The sequence below is a fragment of the Cervus canadensis genome, chromosome 25 (assembly GCF_019320065.1).
Source record: "Cervus canadensis isolate Bull #8, Minnesota chromosome 25, ASM1932006v1, whole genome shotgun sequence".
Lineage (NCBI taxonomy): Eukaryota > Metazoa > Chordata > Mammalia > Artiodactyla > Cervidae > Cervus > Cervus canadensis.
In genome coordinates, this window is record NC_057410.1 from 18,050,159 (window position 1) to 18,076,571 (window position 26,413).

Below are 26,413 nucleotides of genomic sequence, written 5' to 3' on the forward strand. Positions count from 1 at the left end.
CTGCCAATTGTCCGAGAGAAAAGGGGGCCTAAATAGATTTAAATAACTGAATGCAATGTATTTTCCTTGACTGGGTTCTGAATGGCGAAGAAAAGATATAAAATTCATTAATAGGTAAATAAGGAGATATGAATATATCTAAATGTATTATAAATGTACATGTAGTATATAAATATAATATTGTCAGTGTTTGAAGCAGGAAATGGCCAGCCACTCCAGTATTCGTGCCTGGAGGATTTCATGGACAGAGGAGCCTGGCAGGCTACAGCCCATGGGGTTCACAAACAGTTGGACACAACTGCGCAACTAACATACACATATTGTCAGTGTTAAATAAACTGAAGTGCCAATTTTGTTATGGTGAAATTGGAGAACACCCGTGTTCTTAGGCAATACATGCTGAATATTTGTGGTGGTGGTGGTGATTTAATCTCTCAGTTGTGTCTGACTTTTGCGACTCCATGGACTGTAGCCTGCCAGGCTCCTCTGTCCATGAGATTTCCCAGGCAAGAATACTGGAATGGGTTGCCAATTCCTTCTCCAGGGGATCTTCCTGACCCAGGGATCGAACCCACATCTTCCACATTGCTGGTGGATTCTTTACCACTGAGCCACCTGAGAAGCCCATGTGTCATAACGGCTGTTGCTCAAATGGTTCACCCAAAATCAAAGTGGCAAAATGTTAACAATAAGTAAGTATCTAGTGAAGGGTGAGAGTGCTCACTATGCTATTCTTATAACCTCTGTAGATGTGAAAACTTATCAGAGTAAAAAGTTGAGAGGAGGAATCTAGAAAAAAAAAGTTAACACAATGTTTTAGATGAAAATTCTAATATAAATACTGTAAATAGACTTACAAGCCTTAAGAACATTTTAAGTAACATTTTAAGTAACACTCCTGTTATAAAGGAATAATAACTTTCCCTCTCTTTTTAAAAAATTAGGCCACATTGAAAGCTTCCAGCCTATAATTAAACTAGTGTTTTCTCTAAAAAGAAAACAATGTACAATCAGATTTAGACTAGGAATTACCATTGTAACGAAGTACATAAATTCAATGTAAGCAAATTAAATTTCTGGTAACATTCTCCTCAAACTAAAAAAATAACTACCATGAACTAATTTTTAAAATCTGCAGTTGAACAAAACTGGAAAACTATACTCAGAAACACTAATGATAATTTCCTTAATGTGTAACCTTTTTAAAAAGTTTTTCCTTTTACTATAGAGGGAAAAAATTGTAGTGAATTATCATACTAGGTAAAACTACTTTAAAGGTTGTATATAAATCACTTTTGGAAAAGGGCATGGCAACCCACTCCAGTATTTTTGCCTAGAGAATCCCATGGACAGTAGAGCCTGGCATGGCTACAGTCCATGGGGGTCACAAAGAGTCAAACATACCTGATGCAACTTAACATGCAGCATGCATAAATCACTTTTGGGACAAAATACAATTCTTTGCAAAAAAACTCTGCAAGGTTTTATGTAAGGCATTAAAAAATCTAAAAATTCAATATGAAGTATAAGTATTAACTGTTAAAATACAATTTGAAAAAGTCTGTAAAAATATACCTCTTAAAACTAGCATGGAACCATTCAAGATAACAGTTCAGGTAGTAAATACACAGACACTATGAACTGAAAATCAATTCCAATCATAAAGAGAAAGATTAAATATTTTAAAAGCTCAAGTCATTTAATAATATTAAAATTAAGAGATTATATAATGAAAAGATAACCAAAATTTTAAAATTAAACCGATTAGGCAAACGTTTGTAATCAATGTCAAAAGTAGAGTATATTCTTCTTAGAGTTCATAAAGTAAACATTAAAAACCAAACAGGTAAATATCAATACAGACAATGCAAACAAAACTTTTAAAAGATTAACAAATACAGAAATATATTCAAGAAATAATCAATGAATATAAATCAATAATAAAATATCATTTTACTCTAATAGGTGGCAAAATTATAATTCCCAATAATGGATGTTGAAGTTATGGAGACACACAATGCTGGTGCAGGCTTAAATCTGTATAATTTTTAGAACACACGGGATTATCCACTCTTTGTAATGAGTATTTGAACTCCTTTCACATGCTAGACACGGGAAAAGCCAGAAAGCCATGATCTGAACCTCATACAATTTATAGCCTGTTGTGAAGAACAGATTTTTAAAAGATTTAAACAGAAAGCATGGTAACTGCTTCACTAGAAAACAACTGAGGTTGCTAAGAGGGCTTAACCTTAAGTCTGGAAGTGCTGGGGGAAATTATTACTAGTCGTTTACTGGTTGCCAGGCACCTGTCTAAATAATCGGGCTTAAATAATGAGCAACTTGGTGTCCATCTGCAAAGCCAGCACTTCTTGAAATGGGTAACAATTCACAACCACAGGAGATGCAGCAGGTACGGTAAGTGAGAGGATACAGAGAAGGAAGAAGAGGCGGGCAGGCAGTGAGATCACAGCAGCGGGATGAGAAGTGATGGCGTGGGAGTTCAGGCAGAGAAAGGAGCGGGCCGGCAAGAGCGCGGGCAAGAAAGGAGACGAGCAGGAATAGTCACTGTGGACCGACACACGAAAAGTCCACCGCGAATGAAGGCACAAAACCCAGACGAGGGGAGGTGTGATGAGCAGGTACAAATCACCCCAGTGCAGCTGGAAACACAGCTCGGGAGCTCAGGAAAGAGCCCTGGACTGAAGAAACCAATTAAACAGGGGATCCCGTGACCATCCAGGGAGCAGGCAAACAGCAGAGTCCCAAGGAGTCCAGAGGCAGAGAGAAACGAAGCCTGGGACACTGGTCTCGAGAGCCAGAGATGGAGACAGCACTGAAAGGAAGACGGAGGGAGAGGTGAGAAGGAAGCAGACCAGCCTCAGGACAATCCCGACATCGAGCGACCTCGGGTCAGAAGCGGGTGCTGCTCACAGTTGAGGTGTGAAGGTGGGTTTTGATTTGTTTTTTAAGGAAGTAAAGCCAGGAGATAACTCTTATAAACGCTTTCTGGTGAAGAGAAAAACTAAAGAAAGGATGTTTGAAGGGAAAGGGTTGGAAGCAGGTGCTGTCGGGACTTCGTGCTTGTTTCAAGGACAGAAGACGGAGACGAGCTGTGAGCATGTGAGCACTGGGGCGCGGTCAGCCGCAGACACTCAGATGCAGGCACAAGTTACCAAAAGCACACGCACGAAATGGACAAATACTGGTGGTGGGTGTCCTGGCGATTTGGGCTTTTTTATGTTGCTTTTAGCAGTCCACGGGGTAGCAAAAAGTCAGACACGACTGAGCGACTGAACTGCTGTTACTTGATGATCAGTGTATAATATATCAATTGGGAGGAATGAACCCTCCAGAGAAGATCAAAATACATAAAGAATTCACACTGGGAACTCTGGGACAAGTCTGAGGAGGAGAAAACGGTGCCAGCTGAGGGCCCACTGCTGCCAGACAAAACGGGAGTCCTCGTGTTGGCAGAGGGGATTTCCAAGATGCTCTCCTAGGTGGGTGGAGCAGCTCTCGAGTCAGGCCAAAACGCGGTGTTAATTAAATACTGAAATGGAGCAGGAGAATGACACAGCAACCGCACAACACTTCGGCTCGTCTTGGCCAGTCTGAACAGGCCAAATAAATAAGGGATTCCCAAGTTTCAAGTAAGAAATTCCGTGTGCTGGACCGCAGCATACAGGCCTGCAAGCCCTGCACTGGCTCAGTTCCAAGACGGGAGGAGGAGGCTGGAGTCCGGCGCCAGGGACCTCAGCGGCTTCTTGGACAAGGGGAGTTTACACACAGGAGGCAAGGGCCGGCAGCAGCACCCCACCGCGTGCAGAGGGCAGGGCAGCGGCGTTTTCTGGGGAAGGAGAGATCACCAGTTATCGAGAACTGACCTCAGGCTGGCTCACTGGTTACCAGGGAAACCAGCGGAGGGGTAGGCCCCTCACCATCCCTTTGCTAAACTATCACGGAGGAGATGTTCGGATTTAAATGTTACAACACTCACTAGTCCGTTTAGGGACAAGTGCGTAGCAAGGTCAGTCACGTGAGTAGGGTGAACGTGAAGCAGGCACTGGTGGAGAGGGAATGTACAGAGAGCAAGAGAACAAGCCATCTTGGGTGGCCTGATCATACACTAAGAGATTTTACATAATGATACGATACATGTAACAGCATGTTACAGTAATATGTACATATACATACATGTACACATACAGTAATATGCACACATACATCTAAAATGGTTTCAGAATTATACGTTGGATGTATAACTTTTAAAATCTCCAATTTAGGACAGTAAAAGGCACAAGGTTTGCAATATCATGCCTCCATCCACAGGGAATTCCTTCCAGGGAATACATGGGAACGTTGGGAAAATAATGAGTTGGAGAGGCTCAAACAAAAGGAATGTTAAGCAGAGCTCCAGGATTCAGATTAGGTCAGCTTCTCTGGGCTACTCCTGCACTAAAGGAGTAGGAAGATTATTACTCATGCCAGAACTTACAAAAGGGTCTGGGTTATATAAATCGGAGAATACAGGGGCTTTCAAGCTTACCCAGCTTCCAGAGTGAATAGATTTATGTCACAAGACCAGGGATAACAAAGTAGAGCTTGTCAATATTCTATTCATAAGCAAACTCTTTAAAGAAGGAAAAATATGGAGCTCCTACTCTCCAAAATTATGAACAAGCTGAATGGTAAGATTATCCTAAAAAGTTAGTTTTTAAAAGTTTACATAATCTGACTTGACAGACTCATATTAGAATTTCATTCACCCAATCTTTTCCATAGCAACCAGATTAGAATATCTGATTTCAACGATTTCTCCCCAGCTGTTTGTGGGCTGCATAATATATCTGGACTATAAGAATTTTAAAATACACACTACTAGTATTGATTAAGAATACAGTTCTTCCCACCTGGAATATGTTACCTCCTATTCTTAAGCCTGGCTAATTTCCTGTTCATCATGTAGTCAACCCATCCAAAAAGCCTTCCCTGATGCCTTAAGATAATCCCATCTGAGGACCACCTGCTTCTCCCATCATCTTGGCTATAACTCCTCACCCTCTACTAGAATCTCAGGTCTGAAGCTTCCATCAGAATGTAAGCAGAAGGACAGGGCCATGTTAACCAGACTCAATCTGATTCTTACCATCTAGCACTGTGCCTGGCAAATGGAATGAGTAGAATTAAAATTCAAATGAATCACAAAAAAATGTTACTCCGGGGGAGGGCATTTCAGGCTATTACCTCACTCTCCCCTGCCGCTATCTCAGAGTCTGATATTCTATTTCTACCAACTTGTTTCCCTCATTGAGGGTTAGAAGCAGGAGGTACCCAAGAGTCAGCCAACCCTGTGCCTTCATTATCCTGATAAGTGAACAAAGCCACACTCTTCAAAAACTTTTTTTAAAAGGGTCAATAAACATTGTCACTTCATTTGCTTCTTCATTATACATTTGTCTTTTTCCTCCCATCCCCAAATATTCAATCCCTCTGCTAATGACCAACTTAACCCTTCCCCAGTTGTCTCCATCTACCTACAAATGTTTTTTTAGTATACCAGCTTTAAATTAGATAAATGCTATATGCCTGTAAATGTCAGTGGAAGTCTATATTCAATATCTGTTTATCATTTTATCACCTATTACCTAAAAGTAGACCATAAATTGTTCTGTGAACCATGGTTTATCTTAATAACATCTTACAAATTTTAGAGCATTTCACGCAAAGTATGGATTTAAAAATTAGTCGTAACTACTTCAAAGTGGGAAAAAAAAGAAAACCTAATCAGAAAATGAATTACTTACTTTTATGATAATGTTAGATTACAAGAAAAGAAACCTTTTTCTGACCTGTTACAGTTAAAAATTTATTATCTACTATCTGATCTTACCTACACTGATCTACCAATTAAATATTAAGTGCCTACCTAAAGGCCGCTTCCCAAAAGCAGTTCATTCCACAAACATCAGAGGGCAGCATCCAATAGGGATTCCAGTAACACAGAGAGAACTCTTTACACCTAACAGAGTGAGACAGAAACCTATGTGAGTATTCAGGCTTAAAACTAACAAGGAATTTACTCAATAACATCAAAACTTACTGTTCTATTTTACAGCAACAAAACTGCAAATCCAACCTGCTATGGTAATGAGGATTTCTGGAAATTGATTTCTCCCTTACTTAGGGTACCACCATCTTAAACAGAACTGTGAAACTTTTAGGCAGAAAATACTACAGAGACTGGAAAAGTTTTTTAGTCATGAATTCTCTAATATAGTAAGATCTCCTTCTCAGATGACACAGAAAATACTGGAATACTTCTAAAATTTTCCTTCATGAACTGCACACATTCCCCCTAGAATAAAATCCATTTCAGTCAAACAAAACATCTGCTTATCCTGAAGCAAAATTTAAGCCACAAATGCTGGTAGAATGGAAAAAGAAGATACTTAAATGCTTTTAAATTAGTCTTGAATCCAAGCTACACATATGATGTTTTAAGTGGGAATTAAGAAATCATGCTGATATTCACGGTTCAGTTTCACTATCTACAGTTATCTCAGCTTCACTGTATTTCACAAGCTAAAAGGGAGGATCAAATTTCTTCTTAGACTGCAGGTTGTAGCTAAAAAAAAAAAAAAAACCACCACACACAACAGCAGCTACTTACAATACAAAATGTGTGTATTTTCATTGTTATTTCTTCTCAAAACAATAGTCTAGCTGGTAATTCAGGACAGTGGAGGCCTGAGTTTACTAAAGTAAGCAAGTATGAAGCCAGAGTCACTAAGCCATGTCCCATCATCATGAATTCAATTAAATGACTTCTTACAGTGAAAGGTCTATGAAATGTCATATTTGCAAGATCTGTGAGCCCACCTCTCACAAATGCCAACAGGTTAAGACAGGGGGGTCTCAGATCCAGGACACATAGTGAAATCACCAGAGACCCCTACACCAGACCTGTTAAATCAGAAACCCTGAAAACAGGGCCAGGCACTAGTAGTTTTTAAACCCTGCCTAAGTGATTCTGTATACTACTGCACAAAGAACTAGATCAGAATTTTAAATCAATGGGAAAAAACTGACATTGTAATGTGGTTTTTCTTGAAAGAGACAGCATTCTCAAGCACAGCATAAAACATTAACATATCTTAATTTAAATGGTTGATAAATCAGAAAAGGAAAACGTGAACAGACCAGTAAAATGTACAACTTGATAAAGAAATTTATGTTTGTCCCCTTCCAGGTGTGGTCATGTAGTTTTTAAGTCTTGCATTTCCTTAGGCTCAGTGGAAATGGCAAAAACTAAGTTTTGTTTTTTTTTTTTCAGACTCAAGAGTTTTCACATCCATTTAAGCCTCACAACAGAACTGTTTCAAATAGGTATCCCTATCTTTCAGATACAGACATTATCAAACCTTTCTTTCAAGTCCACAATTTATTTATAATCAACACCTTTATTTCAGGAAGGAAGCTGGTTATTCCATCTCCTGTCAAACCTTCCAAAGTAGAAAATGAGAATGAAGTCTCAAGAAAATGACTAAGTAAATTTTTCTGTAAAAATGATTATCTGAAATTATGTATTAACATCATTTTCTGCCTTAACTTGTATTACTCAATCCCTTAGCCCTAGGGAATCACACATTTATTTTCTGTCTCCATAGATAAATGGAATCATTAGTATGTGGCCTTTTGAGTCTGACTTTTTTTCACTTAGCTTATTTTCAAGGTTCACCCACTGTAGCACTTACCAGCACATTTCATTCCTTTTAATGGCCAAATAATATTCCATTTTATAAATGAATATATATACCACATTTTCTTTATCCATTCTTGAGTTAGTGAATATTTGGGTCATTGATAGTTTTGGCTATTATAAATAATGCTTTTTATGAAGATTCATGTACAGTTTTAATGTGAACATATGTTTGCAATTCTCTTGAGTGTGAGTATGTATCCCTACAAGAGGAATTGCTGGATCATGTAATCATTGTAAACTGATTAATGCAGATAAAACTACAGGGGGAAAAAAACGTCAAGTTTTACATAAGTTTCTTGACCATAACTCAATGTCAGAAAACACAGTTTATAGGAAGAATGTTTTCTTTCTTTCTTTAATGAAAATATAAAACATATGCATTAGTGAGTATACATTCTCCTTACTATTAAAAAATTTTAAAAAACACATAAAACACTCAGGTGCTGCTGGCAAGAGGAGACAAAATTTATTTAAGGTTTCTATCTCCCAAGCTTACATCCTCTCACTTATGAAAACTTGGTTTTTAAAGACTGAGAGTAGAAACTCATACTGAGAACTCATTACATACCAGTAACCATCACTACAAACAATAAATTAGGAAAAGCAACTTATCTAGAGATGACAGTACTTGCACTTTCAGACCAGAAAAAAAAAAAATCTTAAAAATGTTGGAAAAGTAAAGGTACCTATCCAAGTTCTAGTTATTAGTTGCTTTTGCCTTTATTCCTTAAGACTACTGAAAAATGAAACATTAGATATACAAAATTCAAAGAGATAACTTCAGTAATTTTAATGGAATAAAACTGTAGCTGAGGCAAATGGGTATGTCTTCAGTAAATAATAATATCCAGAATGAGTAAAGTTCATAAATGTAAAGTTTTTCCACTGTGGATCAGACAGAAATAAAACTTTAAAAAAAAAAAAAAGAAAGAAAACTTCACTAAGGTTCATCCTCCTACTTCGTAGGCTTAATGTTTCTAACTATGTGGGTTGTCTAGAAGCAAACTGATCAGGGGATAGCACGGGACTCTCCATGATGATAAAATAGTCTGTATCCTGACTGTGGGGGTGGTGACATGAATCTTACCTATTGATAAAACATCATAAAACTACACCTACACACACGTGTGTAAAACTGGTGATGTCTGAAGATGGTGTATGGGTTGGACAATGCCAATTTCTGGGGTTGTAGTACTCCACTACGTTCATACACATATATTCCAGATACAGAGGTATTATACTAAGCTCATGTAAGATGTCACTATTGGTGAAAAACTGAGTGAAGATTAAATGGGATGTCCATGAAGTTTCCTGTAAACTTAACATTTACTTCAAAAGTTTAAAAAAACCAACAGGTCACAAATTTCAGTACTTGAAAAATGTTTTAAAAATTGAGGCATCACACTCTGGAGATTAAACAGAGCATTAAACAGTAATAATGCTCTCCATGATAACAGTTTTCAAACTTCAAATTTACTTAAATCCAATAGTGGAAGGTCATTTATACTTTTAAATTCAACTGGAAAAGGTATTTGTCATTTCAAAACATCCATGATAACCATGAGGCTTTAGTGAAAACCATGCATACTAAGGAGAGTTGGGGATATGTCTAGGCATATCCAGCATAACAATGTGGAAGTCTGAATGAGGTGCCTCATCAATGATGTACCTTAAGGCATGAACGGATACCTTTACTATGACTGCAAGAGGAACGAAGATGCTCACAGCCACGTTAGAGGAGATCGTTCCCATGGTTCTGACCACCACTATTTAAAGAACAGTGCCTGCGCAACTCATTTTTAACTAAAAATTGTCTTCAGACAACTTAGATTGTTTTCTTTTTCTTAAATATCTAGTTTCAGGAATACCCAGGAAGTAAGAAAGAACTGTTTACATACAAATGGCAATGAACAGTTATTTCAAAAAATAAGTTAGCATCACACTGTACAACCTACCCTCTCTCAAAAAAAAAAAAAAAAAACTGAATTAAAGATTTAAATGTAAAACAAGGGGGAGGGAAATCCCACTGATAGAAAACTTTTCTACACGACAGAAATAAAAATAAAGGAAAAAAACTGCCAATCTGAATACTTAAAATTTTAAACTTCACGTGGTATACACTCCAAAAACAAATTTAAGTCAACAGGTTTGGGGGAAGTATTTCCAACAGGTATGACACATAGATAATAGTCTTAAGGTTTTAAAATAGGATTTCTAAGTCAAAAGTACACATTTTTTTCACTCGCCTAACCATCTTCCCCTTTCAAAAGCACAGAACAATAACTAATTACTAGTCAGGTTTGTGCTAAGCACTTTATAAATACATGAAATGTAATCTTCAATGACTGAAATACAAGGTACAAGGTTACTGGTTTTTATATAAGATGCCACTGCATTAACAAAGCAGAGATTAAAGTGGCTTTAGTAAATAATTCAGCCTTCTTCACTGTTCACTGCCTAACTCCTCTCCTTTTCAAAACTAAGCACAAGGAAGGGGGAAGAAAATTCTCCCCCAGAAAACAACAGTGCAAAAATAGTGGTCAAATGATTCTCAGTTACATCAGTGGTTTAATCAATCTTTGGTTTTATAACAAATAACCTGGAGCACATATCTAAAATACAGATTCCCAGGCCCCACTGACTGGCACTCTGGTTTAGCAGGTGTGTACTGGGGCCTGAATTTTCTCCAAAGGTCAGAAAGAAAAAAAAAAATCACTTAAAATTAAAATGATCAAAACCATCACTGAATTAGCTGTAATTTTATTGTGCCAGGCACCACCAAGTAATCCACACATGCCATTTTATTTCAATTCCCACAAAAAAGCCCAGTTATCATAGATACTCTTACCTCTTTGTAAGTGATGAGGAAATGTGTTCAAGGTTAGCACAGTCAATAAGGGGCAAAGCCTGTTTCCAAAGCCCTGACTCTTTCCACTCTACATTTCCAGGACATCCTACTGGTGTTCCTGGGACCCAGCAGAAACCATAATTTGATGGCCTGACCAGATCTGCAAAGGAAAGTAAGGTGCCTACCTCCCAAGGCAAGCCATTCACACTAAGGGTAGGACAGCCCAGAAAAGGTATCACTGAAGCGCTTAGGAGTTTCTTGGTTCACCACTACCAGGATTCCTCAGTGAAATGTGAGAAATTACTCATCCTGAGAATCTAGTTACAAAATGGTTTGATTCCTTCTGGAGAATTACTGACACCTGGTAATATTAAGGGCTGTAGATCAAATACTTGAAATACAGTCTGTCCATAGCGGCTTCAGAGAGTCTCTCACTTCCCTCCACTGAGGCAGGACTCCTCTCCTACACCGGTCATGGGATTCTGTCTGCAGTAGAGATGTGCGAGGGATATAGCCCACAGAAGCAGAGGTCCCCATTACAGTCAACAACAGCGGGCCCATGGATGGGCACATGATGCAAAACAAGTCCAAAGAGAGTCTTTTTCTAGAACTTTTACTTGAGATTAGAGATGAAACACTATTAAGAAGTGGAAAGATGTATGAACAAAGCCTGTCTACAGCAGAAGAGAAAGAGTCCTCAGTCCTTGAGGTTCCTATGGCTGTCCAGGCATTTTTCCTTTAATTCTGTTCCTTCTAACCACCCATTTAAGTCTATATGTAATATATAGACTATATGTAATATATAATCTATATATATACTACATATAATATATAGTCTATATGTTATATATATAGACTATTATATATATATATACAGTCTATAGTCTATATATAATACTATATTAAATCTGTTCTAATGGGTTCTGATGACTGACAGCTAAGAATTCTGATTCTGCCTGTGCTGTGTGCTAAGTCATTCAGTCAAGTCCAACTCTTGAGACCCCATAGACTGTAGCCTGCCAGGCTCCTCTGTCCATGGGATTCTCCAGGCAAGAATACTGGAGTGGGTTGCCATTTCCTTCTCCAGGGGATCGTCCTGACCCAGGAATCGAACTCAGGTCTCCTGCATTGCAGGCGGATTCTTTACCAAACTTGAGCTAGTTAGGGTAAATATAAACTACATTTTACAGGTGAGAAAAGTGAAGCAGAAAGGTGGTCAAGGTTTCAAAGCAATCAGGGCCAGAAAGACACCACAGGTTTGTCTGACACAAAGATCTACCCATTTTCTAAATGGAATCCAAAATAATGGATTCAAACAAAATGACTAATTAATAATAAATTTCACTGAAAAACTGTTTCCATCATTTTTGACTTTTTAGAGAATGTGGAAGGACATTTCCAAGTATTTTGTTATCATGGAATTCTGTGCAATGAATATTTTCTATTAAGATTTGACCAATGGAACCTATTAGATACAACTGTAATCCCATGTTTTAAATCAGAGAAGTAGTAGTTTTAATCTCTGAGCTAAGACTGCTTCAAAAAAAGTAAGAACGTAATTGATAATCAAGTCCTACTAAGAAAAAAACAGATGTTGCTTGCCTCATAGCCCCATTTTTCACTGATTAAACACTATCTAGACTGGGGTCTTATCACAGCAGCTTTATAGGAGTACTGGCAGAACAAGCAAAAGATACATAGTTTCTAATCCTGGTCCAGTACTGATGCTCTCTGATCTTGGCTCAACAATTTATACATTGGAAGCAGGTTAAGAATACTGACTCCATTTCCCATGATAGCCAAAAAAATTGAACTCTGTGAGAAGTCTAAAAAGATGTTATAAATGATAGTATCTAAAATGAAAAGAGCCCTGGTATCTTTCAGGAATTCTCCTGAACGAAATCAAACCATGTGATCCAAGCAATCCAGCTTTTCCATGTAGTTCCTCTTCTCACCCTTCTTATGCATGCACACTTGGTGAAATGTATTTCACAACATTTTAACAAAGAATGATACACCTTCAGTTTTAACTCAAATATATGCCTCATTTAAAATGAGGAATTATGCTGCTCAGAGGACTTATAATACAAAGCTTTTAGTTGGCTCTGACACATCAAACTTCAGATTTCAGTAATGGCTCTATAAATTATCTTTTAAAACTGAGGCGCTTATTTTCTCAATTTCAAATAACATAATTTTGTTAAAATTAGCTAGCCAAGCAAATCCAATGTATAAAAATTTGTCACAAAATATTTAAGTATCTCAGACAAGGCACTAAAAATGCATGTTACTCTATCAAATCGAAATGCTAATATCATAGTTCAATTTCATTCAATGTTTTGACAAAAATGTTTCTTCTTTTCAATTCTACCCAATACAAAAACAGTTTCCTTCCCTAACTTTAAATGCTTCACAGAACAAAACCGACTTTGATCAGCTTTTCATGAGCTCTTCCAGATCTGTCACTGCCTCTCCCAGGACAGATAATGGCAGCGACAAACCTGGCCCTGGAAAGAAGTTCTGCATTTATGAACAGAGCCCTCGTAATCAAGTGCCAGGGTGAGAACACGACAGTCCGGCTTTTCCGTGCGGCTCCTCTGCCCAAACGTTCCTTTTCATTTTAGGATTGGCCAACAACTTTGAGAAGAACCTTCAACAGTCTACAGCGCTCCCTCCTCCTACCAATCCGATACTTTATCCGATCAAAGCAGCCTTTGCCTCTTACTAAGAGAGTACTCGGAGCAAGAGAGTTGCCCACAAATGGAGGAGCCTCTTTTTTCAAGGAAGTGCGAGCGCTCAGATTTTGTTAAGCATTCGTAATGCGTTGCATTCTTTTTTCCATTTAAATCTCATCTTGATTCCAACTCTGACAGTGATTTGTGTAAATCCACTTAAGTCACCGTGCTTTTTAAATTCCTATTTTTAAAGAAAGACACCTCTATCCCAACTCACAAAAGACGTATGTTAAGTATCCCTTATTTTTCTTAACTTGCTCTAAGTTTCACAATGGACCAATTGTTTCCCTAAAGAAAAATTCACAATCAGCAGAAATGGCTCTCTTCAGATTTAACTGATCGGCTAATAATGAAAAATTTAAGCGTTAACAGGAAATTTAGACGCCTCATTTAGGAGGGAGGCGGAAAGCTGAACCAGGGCGCCAGGCGGCTGTTTAAATATCTCAACTGGAACGCCATGGAAACAAGAGGGAATTCCCACTAGTCAGACAGCAAGGAGGTTTTTGTAGGATCCCCTTATTTTCGACAAATCCTAAGAAAGAAAGAAAAAGAAGACGCAACTGTCAACTAAGCGTTGAAAATTAATTTCTAATTGCTCTGAATTGTGCCTAAGGAACGGGTTAGAAGACAAACGCAAAACGCATTTGCTCTCGGGCTAGAGCAGCGGGGAGCTCACCCCTGGGGTGAAGGGAAGGAGGGAAGCGAGCAAAGAGGGTCAGAGTCGCTGCAAAGGAGCGGGAGATGCGGGCCCGGCGGCCAGAGGCGCTAGGCGGACTCGCGGGCAGCTCGGGCCAGGCCGAGTCCCGAGCCCCGTGCCGCCGCACCCCCGGCCCCCCAAGAAGGAACGGCCCGTACCTGTCCGACCAGCCGTGATGCGCCGCAGGGCCCGCGCTGCCCACCCCTCTCCCGGCGCCGCGTCCGTCGCCCCCCAGCCAGGAAGCCGCTGCGGCCTGCGGCTTCCCGCCAACGCCGCCCGCTCCTTCCTCCAGGGACACGGCGAGCTGGCTGAAGGCGTAAAGAAGCGAGCAGAAGCCGCAGGCCAGGCACAGCACCACGACGCGCAGGTAGCGCCGCATCGCGCTGGCCCAGCGCTGCTGCCGCCGCCGCCGCCGCCGCGCCCGCCCGGGCGAACTGGAACCGAAGGAGCGGCACCGCGCAGCCGCGAGCGCAACAAGTTCCTCCTCCGCCACGGCCTCGCAGCCGCCCCACTCGGCTCCCGGCCCACCACCTTCACCCGCGCGCCGACACCCCGCCCCGGCGCCCTGACCCCGCCTCCGCCGCGGGCCCCGCCCGGGGGCCTGGCGGCCCGACGCGCCTGCGCACTGGGCGCGAGGGCGGGGCGCGCCTGGTGGGCTGGGATGGCCTGGAGCTCTGGGAGCTGGGGACTGCCGGGCGAGAGACTCCCAAGCCCTGCAACTCCCAACTGCGCTGCAGAAGTGTGGCGAGAGGAGCGGGGCGTTGGAGGCAACTGACCCAATTTCAAATTATGGTTCTCCCACGTGGTAGTTTGGGACGCTGAGCGACCTAAATTCTCTGAGCGGCTTTCCTCGTCTCTAAAATGGAGACGATATCCTCATCATAGGATGGTTGTAAAGATTAAATTGCTTAACGCACGAAAAACGCCTTGTATTTCGAAGGCACTTGATTAAGCCGCTTTTCCGCTCCAACCTCATCCAGCACCGACTTCCCTAGCCTCTAGCATTCTCTAAAACAGTTGGTTCGAGCCGTTTTCACGCGGATATCGAATGCAGATGCCCGATGCTGTTGAGGATGCATATTCCGCCTCCCGTCGAGGTTGTAAATAAATTCCTGTAAGACTAAGGTCCAAGCTTTCACTCCTTTATGAACCAGCTCACAACTCAGCATTTGCAATAATATCTCCCTAAAGAGAGCTTTCCAGTTCTTCTCCCTCTTCTTCGGCCTTATTTTCACGCCATTCATTTATTGAACATTTATAGATCATCACTTATGTGCCAAGCACTGTGAGTATCTTGGGGCACAAAAACCCCTAGTTGGGGCATGGAGGTGGGACAGTGAATATTTGTAAGTGCAGTACAACCATACAGACGTTAGGATAGAAGCCTGTAAAGCTGGGTACACACACACAACGGCGCAACCAGTTCTACCAGCAGGCATGGTCGGGAGATACTTCATAATGTCAAAATGCAGTACAGAGACCAGACTTGAAAATTCCTTGACCAGACAAAACCAGTCATACAAGCAAAGCTTAATTTAGCATATTTTGCAGGATAAGAGTTTTAACTTGATCTGGGTCACTTCTTGCCTATACATCTGAAAATCATAATCAGAACTTAAATATTTAAGTCCCCAAAACTTGTATGAGGTAGTTCAGTTCAGTCGCTTAGTCGTGTCCGACTCTTTGCGACCCCATGAATCTCAGCACGCCAGGTCTCCCTGTCCATCACCAACTCCCGAAGTTTACTGAAACTCATGTCCATCCAGTCGGTGATGCCATCCAGCCATCTCATCCTCTGTCATCCCCTTCTCCTCCTGCCCCCAGTTCCTCTCAGCATCAGGGTCTTTTCCAATGAGTCAACTCTTCGCATGAACTGGCCAAAGTATTGGATTTTCAGCTTCAGCATCAGTCCTTCCAGTGAACACCCAGGACTGATCTCCTTTAGAATGGGCCAGTTGGATCTCCTTGCAGTCCAGGGGACTCTCAAGAGTCTTCTCCAACACCACAGTTCAAAAGCATCAATTTTTCGGCGCTCAGCTTTCTTCGCAGTCCAAGTCTCACATCCATACATGACCACTGGAAAAACCATAGCCTTGACTAGATGGACCTTTGTTGGCAAAGTAATGTCTCTGCTTTTTCATGTGCTATCTAGGTTGGTCCTAACTTTCCTTCCAAGGAGTAAGCGTCTTTTAATTTCATGGCTACAGTCACCATCTGCAGTGATTTTGGAGCCCCCCAAAATAAAGTCTGACACTGTTTCCACTGTTTCCCCATCTATTTCCCATCAAGTGATGGGACCAGATGCCATGATCTTAAGTTTTCTGAATGTTGAGCTTTAAGCCAACTTTTTCACACTCTCCTCTTTCACTTTCATCAAGAGGCTTTTTAGTTCCTCTTCACTTTCTGCCATAAGGGTGGTATGAGGTAACCACTAACCCAATTCCCTTTTAAGTAAATTCTCGCAGAGGGTAGGCAAACAGATGAAGAGGGTCAGTTGTATGGTGATAGTTGATAACTAGACTTATGGTAGTGACGACTTTGCAGAATATGTGTACTAAATTGCTTCAGTCGTGAGGGACTCTGCGACCCCATGAACTATATAGCCCACCTGGCTCCTCTGTCCATGGGATTCTCAAGGCAATATTGGAGTGGATTGCCAAATCCTCCTCCAGGGTATCTTCCCAACCCAGGGATTGAACCTAGGTCTCTTGTGTCTCCTGCATTGGCAGGCAGGTTCTTTACTACTAGTGCAACCTATAATGCTATACACCTGAAACTTGTATAATAAAAAGAAGGTAGAAATAAGAAATAGAAGCAGTTGAATAAAATATTCAATGTTTGAAGTTTAAACTGCAAAAAAGAAAAAAGAAAAAATTGTAATGTTTTAACCAATCACTGAAAAGACAACACACTCACTGCCTTCACACTATATACACTGCTTAATAACAACATACCCTTAAGCCTCATTGCATATTTTGGTTTGAGTGTTACCAGTTTGCTGTCTTTTGGTTGTGTGCACGATACACTTTTACTGGTAACTGCTTCAGTGATTCATAGGTTTTACTTTTGTTTTTTGTGAACCTTTGAGTATAGCAAAACTGGCCCTAGAGTCTTGGATGGGGTAATGGAAGTGATTCCAGGCTGAGGAATCAGTGAAACAGGCTCTTATGTTCAGGGAGCTGTGAGAAGTTTGATACCATCAGTTAAGCGAATGCAAGAGAGGATATGATGAGCGATAAGACTGGAGGTTGAAGGGGCCAGATATCTGAATTCCTTGTTCAGCACACCAAGGAGTTTGAAGGTAATCTGGCAGACAACGGTGAACCACTGAAGGGGCTTTAAGTTAGGAAGTAACATGATAACATCTGCCTTTTGGAGGGCAGATTCTGCTTGCACTGCGGAGGCTGGGACAGAGAGGGAGATTGGAGCCAGATTGGAGCTACAGTGCCAGAAAGTGAGGGAAAGGAAGCAGGCTTTAAACACTCTCTCTCTCTCTCTCTCTCTCCATGGAGAAAAATCATGCTGTTAAACTGTTCAAATTGCAGTTGAAGCTTTGAAAAGTTTGGCCATGCAAAACAAGATGGGGAAATGCTGTGTAATTAACAGTAGTCTTCATCTGGAATCCCTACACCAAGTAAGTGCTGGTTCTGTGACCACGGGAACTAGTTACTTAACAAATTTAAGCCTGTTTCTCCCCCATAAGGATTAAATTTCTTGCCTTACTTGACAAAAAAGCAAAACTAGCATGCTGTTAAGATGTATGAATAGAATGAAAACATACACTTATTCATTCAATAAACATTTATTGAATATGTTCTACATGCCAGACAAGGGGCTATTCTGTACTGCCCCCAAAAGGGGAGACAGGCAAGTAAAAACAGCGACAATAATCCTTTCACTACACCTTACAATTCTTAGAGAAATAAATAGAAACTTAATGAGATACAAAGATGGATAATAAAAGCATCTGTAAGAACAGAAAATAGATTTTGAGAGAGAAAACTAAAGGATATTGTAACAAGACACTAGAGTAAGAGCTAGTACTCAAATTATGTTTAATTTAAAGAGATGCTAACTACGATCATTTCTATTGCAACAAACTAAATGTAGTAAAAATAAAGAATAATTTAATGACCCAGAGAATGTTAAAATACTGGAATGGCAGTATTCATTTCTGCACAATATATGGGAAGAGCATATCGGGAAGAACAATCATCCTTTTACTTGACATCAGGGTTCTGGACCTTTAGATCCCTTTTAATCCTGTAATTAAAAAGGAAATTGTTGAAAAAGTATATATGGCTTTCCAAAACTAGATATGACTTTTGTATTACCCACCCACTGTCCTAACTGGTTATCCTGGAGTGTAAGGAGCTGTGTGAATACTTCTGATCATTTCCAGGATTCACACATATTGATATTTCTAAAATTAACAGTAAGTTACTGAAAATGATCTAAAATATCTTTATGTCATAATGGTTAGGCATTTACTTCCTTTACTTTGTGTATGTACATGTTCTTAAGTCTATTTTTGCATCTCTAGACCACCCTCTTGATTCTCTAATGACAGGCTGGCTATATTCACATTTTTAATCAATTCTGATTTTCCCTGCATTCTGTCAAAAAGGTTATGTTTAGGTGGACAAAAAGAAATTTAAAAGCAGCAACACTGGTTGTTGGTTAAATTGTGGAGATAGAGACCTTCTCCAGACCTGGGAAACTCTGATTCAGGATAATCCAAATCTCAAAAATCTTCTATTCAAAAGACTAATCTTGATTTTTCATGGAGCTCCTGGTACATGTTGGATATATAATAGACACTCAGTTAATGACATTTTAAAAAATCTTTCCTAAGTCATTCTAGAGCAAATGCTTCTGCTCAGTATTTCTTTTCCAATTCTACATTTTAGTACTTCTTTAAAAAAAGATATCCTATGAGGGACAAGGTAAATTCTATACCTTTTCAGAGTAAAGTTCAAAGAATTTTTTTTACATAACTTTCACTTTATAAAGGTCTGCATAATCTTACTTAATCCTGATAACAGCTATATGAAATAGATGTTATTTTATTCTTTAAAAAAAAAAAACAAGGAACCTAAAATTTAGAGAAGTTCATTAATAACATGGCCAATAATGAAGATCCATAATTCAAATGGAAAACTTTGAGGATCCACAGTGTGTATTTGTTTTTTTTCCCTTATACCATGCTATCTCACCATGAACAAATAAATGCTAAACTACGTGATGCAGATTAAAAAGTAAAATCAAAAAGGAAGAAAAAAGATATTACATGGAAATCTCTTAGACTGGTCTTAAGGAATAAGACAAATTAAATTTACAATCAAAGAAATAGAAATCAGATTAGATGCAGAGCACAAAGAATCAGAAATTCACACTGAGAGTAAAAATCATTCTCTCCTCTTGTTGGCCTCTAGTGAAATTTCTTCATTTTTCACAAGCTATTTCCTAGAGACCTTGTTGGACTGGAGGAAAAAGTTGGAAGACTATGTTGTCAGTTGGAGCAAAAAATTTCATTTTGTGTTCATTCAGACCAGTAAATATGGAAAAAGGGTAGGGTAAGAGGGAAGATGAAAGAGTAAAGTGATTCTTTTCATGCTCAAAAAACTCAGCTGTAGGCAAAAAGATTAGGAAAAGAGTGGCGGTGGAAAACTAATAAATGGTGAGACTTCAATGCAGGAGCCCCCCGTTCGACCCCTGGGTTGGGAAGATCCCCTGGAGAAGGGAAAGGCTGCCCACTCCAGTCCTGGGGCCTGGAGAATTCCATGGACTGTACAGTCCATAGGGTCGCAAAGAGTCGGACACAACTGAAACGACTTTCACTTTTCACTCCCAAATAATCCCAGAATTCAGCTAGTTTATTTCTGCCCACAAAGGAGGGAGAGTATGAAGAGGCAGAGTGGGGAGGGGAGAAAGAATTATCCTATGGGCCATCCTTATTCATTCTCCCTGGTTAAATCTACAGGAACCCTCCATTCCCATTAATAGATTACAATCTATTATTATTTCTTTAAAAAGTACTGTCAGTGAAATTAAAAGTCTAGATTTGCAGGGAAATTTAGTTACGGGGAAAATTAGAATTAAAACATTCATGCCATCTGGACCCAGATTCCTCAAAATTGAAAGACGAAAACAAAGAATACCATTACACTTCAGAAGTATAGTGCTTAGTTGAAAAATAAAGTCAGAATTCTTGTTATCTATTATTCCTTTCTATATAGAAGTTACATCCTAAAAGTCTATGTTTTAATTTAATATTAATAGGTTTCATATGTTGAAATGGTTTTTTTCTCATTTCTGTATTTTAAATAAAGGTAAAAGGTTATTTTTGTTCTAATTGTTCCTTACATTATTTACCTTATCGTATATTGAAATCATCATAGTCTTTCATATATCTCTTATTAAAGACCAAAAGCTCTCTCTCCAACCTAAGGCCAGATCACTCAGTTCTTCAATTCTGAAACCAGCCTACTTTCCTTTCCTTTTTAATGCTCTCACTACATTTTCGTCCTTTAGGAGTCTACTCCCCAACTGGTTTTAGAACAATATCCCAACTCTAAACACAGGCTAATCTCCTTGTTGCTATTAGTCTGAATTAGAACAGTGAAAATAATTCACATGAAAAAGTTTAAATTAATAGGTCTTAGTACCCAGTTTAGCTTCTGAATTCTCTTGGTAAGAGTTGATGAACATATCAATATCTAGGTAAATCAGCAGATCCAGGTTTCCCTGGATGTAACTGAAGACCCACCAAACTTATGTATTATTTCCACTCCACAGGAATTTCAGTTGGATGCATTTTACTGGATACTTGCCCTGAAAATTTCACATGGGAGCTTCTCCTCACAACTAAAATTAAGCAGCTTTTTTGAGTTTTTTTTTTTAAGTATTACTATTTAGCCTTATTTACAGAAGAGATTTAAGGAACTTTAGAACACAAGGAAAAAGGTTACGTAGATAAAAATTGTAATCTAGAAAAATATAGTTGGATCAAAAATAACAAGTCAGAATACAAATACACAGATGATTGAGTTCTACCTAATTATTAAAAGTAGGCCTGATTTTAATCTGAGATTTCTCACAACTATAGCAAACACTGGAAAACAGTCAGTGATTTGCATTGTTCATAAGAAACATGCAAATTGATTTCTCAGGTTGAAGTAAAGCTCTTCCTGAAACAGGTCTGAATAAAATTTCTCATTTAGATTCTGAGAGATGTAATGTTTCCTCAATATCCTCACAAAAAGGCAACAGGAGATCTTATTCAATGGTTTACTGACTTTTAAAAATTAGAACGGGAAAATAATAATCTCACATTACATGGCTTAAGGTCTAACTTCTGAAAATCCAAGCTAGGGTGATGAAATGGTAGCTGGCTAAAGTTACTGGTTAACACCCAACATTATCAGCTACAAGTATCAAGGTGAGATCCTAGTATCTTCAATGTGGACTCACAGTGGGCACTCAGGCCAAGCCTGAATTTTCTAGGAAAAGAAAGTGGCAAGCCCTCCCCCTTCTGTTACTTCTGTATTTTTATTGTTGAAGTAATGGCATTATATATACAGGTCTCTCCTCCAGTATGAGAGTTCCACATCTTAGTCTTTGAAACCAACCCCCAGACCCGTGCCTAAGACACAAATAAACTCAATAAATGTTCACTGAATTGAATACCAACATAAAGAAAATCAAGATCAGGAAAATACTGAGTGTGGCAATAAAACAGCTACTATAGCCTACAACTTTCACTGAAGGAGGGGAGAGAAATCATCACCGAAAAGCAATTCAGAACATGAAACATGTCCCAGAGAACTGAAAGCTATCAGAGCTCTACTTGATTTTTCTAGTATGGATGGACCTGGTCTTATCATGACATTTCATATGCTCCAGAATTGGCCCATTCCGCAAAGGCAGGAATACCTGCACTGGCTAAATACAAAGCCGTATTAAAAAGTGCAACATTCAGATTATCCAGGCTAGCAGGGTTGTGCATTCAAGACAGTAAAGTGTTCATATAATTCAAGGTAAATCTTCTCTATGACGCTTCTAAAAGTGAACTGGCTTTGAAGAAAATCATTTTATAGCTATTACACATATTGCTGCTCTAGTAAACACAACTGGAACAATGACTGCGTCATTATGAAGATGATTTATCATGCTTTAAAATTTCTTCCAAGAGACTTCCCAAGACAAATTCTTCTATTTGTCCTTTTTCTCCCTTCCTAGTGATTCTCCTCTGCCATCATCAACTGCATTCCAATGTCCCATTTTCTAATTTTTCCTACTATTATTGCTTTTTCTCTTTCTGCCTCCCTTATTTTTTCCCATTTCTACACTTCCTTGCCTTTGTTATTAGGGGACATTCTTTTTCATCACCCTCAATAGCCAGGGAATGTTTTTTCCTTCTGCTTTCACAAAATGATCAGTCACATCGTGTATTCTGTAACCTCGCTGTCTCCCGATTCTGCTCTTTTGTCACTGATGACTTTTCTACACTTCAGTTTTTCTACATTTCACTTGTTCCAGACACCTGAAGGTGCCTGCGGTTAAGGGAGGAGCCAGTGCTAAGTCAAAGTATCACTCTGTGATTATTCTTCACACACACGTTCACTGTTTTCACTTAATTTTCAAAGTACAGTACAGAAGTTTCTATTAATGGCCCAGTTCCTACTTCAAGTCTTTAAAAGATTTAAGGAAAGAGATAAGTGGCAGACCAAGGAAACAGGTAAAATAAGAGTGTCAGTGGAAACTAAAAATTCTGGACCACTCAGCATAAATGCATATACTATGAATAAACTACAATGTTGTCAGGCGATGAGGACTTTTGTCTAAAAAAAAGGTAATAAATATGTCAACTTAGAAAAGCTGAGGTCTTTTCTTTTTAAATGTTTTCACTTTGTCTATAATCACTATAATTTTAGGAAAGCATTTAATAAAAATAAAACCTTTAAGTTATTAAGTCAACTATTTCTGTGTAATATAAAAGGTTTTAAGAATATGTATTCTTGTATGCCTCAAATTATATCTTCACTCTTACTTATATCAAAATAAGCTAATAAACTCTGAAAAACATCCAAATGCTCTTTTTGTGTAGAATTTGGCTAAAAGAATCCACTATTAAAACCACAAGGTAAGCTGATGAAACAGAGCTAAATATATACCTTAAGTCCAGGCTCTGAATCTTTTTGCATACTTGAACATTAGAGATAAGTATTTATAGAATTGGGGTCTGTCTCCTGGTTTGGAAGTGTATTTGAGGTAGGGTGAAACAAAGGCAGATAAACGTAACTATAATTAACGAAAGGAAAACAAAATGTCAAAGTAGCCAACTCAACTCATTTCTCTTGTCTCATAATGCATATCATCAAATTCTTTAATTATAGAAAGATAGCTCATCTGGGATCAGAGCAAACATCTGGTGTAAAAATTCAGTTTAACCTGTAGAACACAATTCCTTTCAGTCATGCAAGAAGGCATGGAAATAATTTTTGTTACCAAAAAAAAAACCCAAAAAGCATTATGTTTCTGTAAATGGGATTTTACCTATAAAGATAGTAAAGGCTCACCTTTACTGAGCATTGGGTATGTATCAGGTAATTATTAAGAACTGTATAGGATTGACATTTAATCCAACAACACTATGAGCTAGACATGATTATCATTATCCCTGTATACCAGAGGAGAAATGACCTGGAGTGACTCACTCAAGCTAACTTAGGTTCTCCAAGAGATTAAAATGCCAGACACCAGTTAGCATCTTCATTCCCATGCTGCAGTGTCTCCTTACTATTTACAAAGATGACTGTGCTCCGTTCAGGTAAAATCCCATCTGCTATCTGATTATTCTCTCTTGCAGTCCACTTAAAATACATCTAGAAAGTATTTAATCATCATCAGAAGACCCAGTATCTCCAAAGAGTAGTTCTAATTTAAATATTATAATATTTTCCCTATTACAGTTAATACTTGCAATTTTTACTACGTCTAAAAAATGAATATATATGCATATATATAAAACATTTGAAACATGTGAAAAAGAATAAAATTTAAAAATTTCATGTTTTAAAAGAACATACCAGTTATTTGGGGTTCCACTGGAAGTATCTTAAAAACAAAATTCTTTCACTTAACAACACTAAAGAATGAGGTATATAAATGTTTTAATCACAGACTTTTACTGTATGCAATTAACTGTATTTCACAACTTGCATCTTACAAAAAGACAGTACCATAGTGCCTGTAAAAAGTACTGCAATTAAACAAAAAATTACATTACCACATGAAACCACCAAATATCACAACTGTCAGAGTCTACAGTTTCCTTTCTTCAAATGCTATCGTGATGTTTTTATGTGATATTTTGTATCCACATTATGATTTAAAGTTCATTTATAGTTCAAAAGTCTCCTACAGGTAAATATGTATTAAACAAATGGCTAAGAGAAAGTGGGAGACCCTATAATTTAAGTACTGTGTGGTTTCTAAGTTGGATTTTTAAAGACAACATAAAACACTTTTATTAGTTGCAAACAAAAATGCAAAATCTGTAGTCATAAAAATATTTTATTGGTAAATTTACATAATAGTAAGTGGGGCTGTAAATATTTTTTTAATTTTAGGATATTGATAAATGCATAAACTGGCAAGTGTCTCTGAAAATAGGGTACTATAATTTTTATAAGAATTGTTATATTTAATAAAGAGGCCAATTAAGCTGATTAAATATTAGTTATTTCCTAGTTCTGTGCAACAGTTCCCATTTGTGTATTAATTAGATTCATACTCCTATGACCCTGGATAAGTCTGGGGCAAGGAAACAGTGATAAAACTATTATTAAGTTAAAGCTTTTCCAAAATTCAGCTCTTAAAATTACAGCTTTCTTTTCTCTTCTGTTTTCGTCAAATGCTTATAATTACTTGAATTTTAATGTTCTATACAATACAGAAAATACCAGTGTTCAATGACAATAGCACTAAACCTGAATTATAAAGCTACGTAATCAATGTTTTATTGTTTACTAGTCTGCTAGTAAACATTACAATAAATGAATGTTTTGAAAGATAAGCAAACCCCCCCAGAACAGATAAAACCTAAAACATAATTCAGAAACAATAATTTAGTAAAATGTGTCAAAAACATTGGCAATGGTTTATACAAATTCTTTATTTAATAACAATCTTCCTATTTAACCACACCAAGTACCAGCAGGTGTATTTAAGAGGATAACCATTAAGAAAATTCTGTTGCAGCAATAGTTGATTAAGTTGATCTTTGACTTGTATACATATAACTATTTGTTTCACAATTCTCAAATAATACATATTTAGGCAACTTGCACTATGTTATAAAAATTTAAATTCGTTACATGCCAATAGTAGAGAATTCAAGAATTATGTGTTAGAATTCACTAAACTAAAAGTGAAAATAGACTTACCAATAACACTGCATAATGAATAACTCAACCACATTTTCATGGCATCTTTAACTGTGGAGACCAAAACATTAAGTCTGGAAATGTTTGGTAGGCACAGATTGCAATTAAAATCTAACGAATTCTAACAAATTTCTATTTTAATTAAAACGCAAATCATGGATTGTGCATGAATATGTTTGTCATGAAAATGTGGTACTTCTTGGCATAATCCGTGTATTTGCATGGTATGACAGAAGTGACGGAGACTGGAGAAAATAAACTTTAATGAGATTCTCCATTCAGTGACGAGGCTTCTCCTCTGGGTGAAGATGACCTGGACATTCCCCTCTCTGTGTTATCAGAGCTGGAGCCACTCTGACTGTGTTGATCTGCAGAGGCAGCACTAGATGCAGGCGGTGACTTCGTTTTCTCCTTAAAGTCTGTAATAATGACTGTCAGATCTCCAACGGTAACTTCCAAGTGTTGAGCACTACTCCGATCCACATTTTTCAATCTTGGCCTAAACACAAAAGATGATAAAAATTTTTAACTAGCTTTTCTATCTACCAAGTCTCTGAGCATGGAATGCATATTAAATTAAAGTAAAAATGACAAAATAAGTACATCTATCTTTAAAGCTCTATTTTTCATGTGTAACTAAACACAAAAATATAATTAAATGCTTGAAATCATTAACATTAATCAAGCCAATCATTCATGAATCTTCCTCAACATGACAAAAAACACTGGGAGTAAGGGTCTCCTAACTGTGCTTTGATCACTTGATCATCACTTTGCAGACGGCGTATCAATTTCACTGCAGTAAGGATTTTCGAACAGCAGTCAGAGCTGCGTCACAGAGGAAGCTAACAGCAGCCAAGGCTGAGTCAGGTGGAGGGCTGCCGCTCCGCTGATGTGCACCTAGGAGAAGGGCATCGT

The 26,413-nt window shown here is 38.4% G+C and overlaps 2 protein-coding genes across 5 annotated transcripts in view; both read right to left on the reverse strand.

Annotated features, from left to right (window-relative positions):
• GXYLT1 (glucoside xylosyltransferase 1) overlaps positions 1-14,623 on the reverse strand; it is a 49,678-nt gene extending 35,055 nt beyond the window's left edge. The window contains exons 1-2 of one of the 2 annotated variants that reach the window (XM_043446648.1): positions 14,204-14,623; positions 5,930-6,022 (exon numbers count right to left, since the gene is read on the reverse strand). In XM_043446648.1, coding sequence (XP_043302583.1) covers positions 5,930-6,022; positions 14,204-14,424 — 314 coding nt within the window. In that variant the 5' untranslated portion in view covers positions 14,425-14,623. The remainder of the gene's footprint in view (positions 1-5,929; positions 6,023-14,203) is intronic. The other variant, XM_043446649.1, reaches the window with a different exon arrangement.
• Positions 14,624-20,846: 6,223 nt separating this feature from the next.
• The window catches only part of YAF2 (YY1 associated factor 2), an 85,999-nt gene continuing 80,432 nt past the window's right edge, over positions 20,847-26,413 (reverse strand). For all 3 annotated transcript variants that reach the window (XM_043446428.1, XM_043446430.1, XM_043446434.1), the window contains one exon: positions 20,847-25,994. In XM_043446428.1, the coding sequence (XP_043302363.1) occupies positions 25,757-25,994 (238 nt within the window). In that variant the 3' untranslated portion in view covers positions 20,847-25,756. The remainder of the gene's footprint in view (positions 25,995-26,413) is intronic.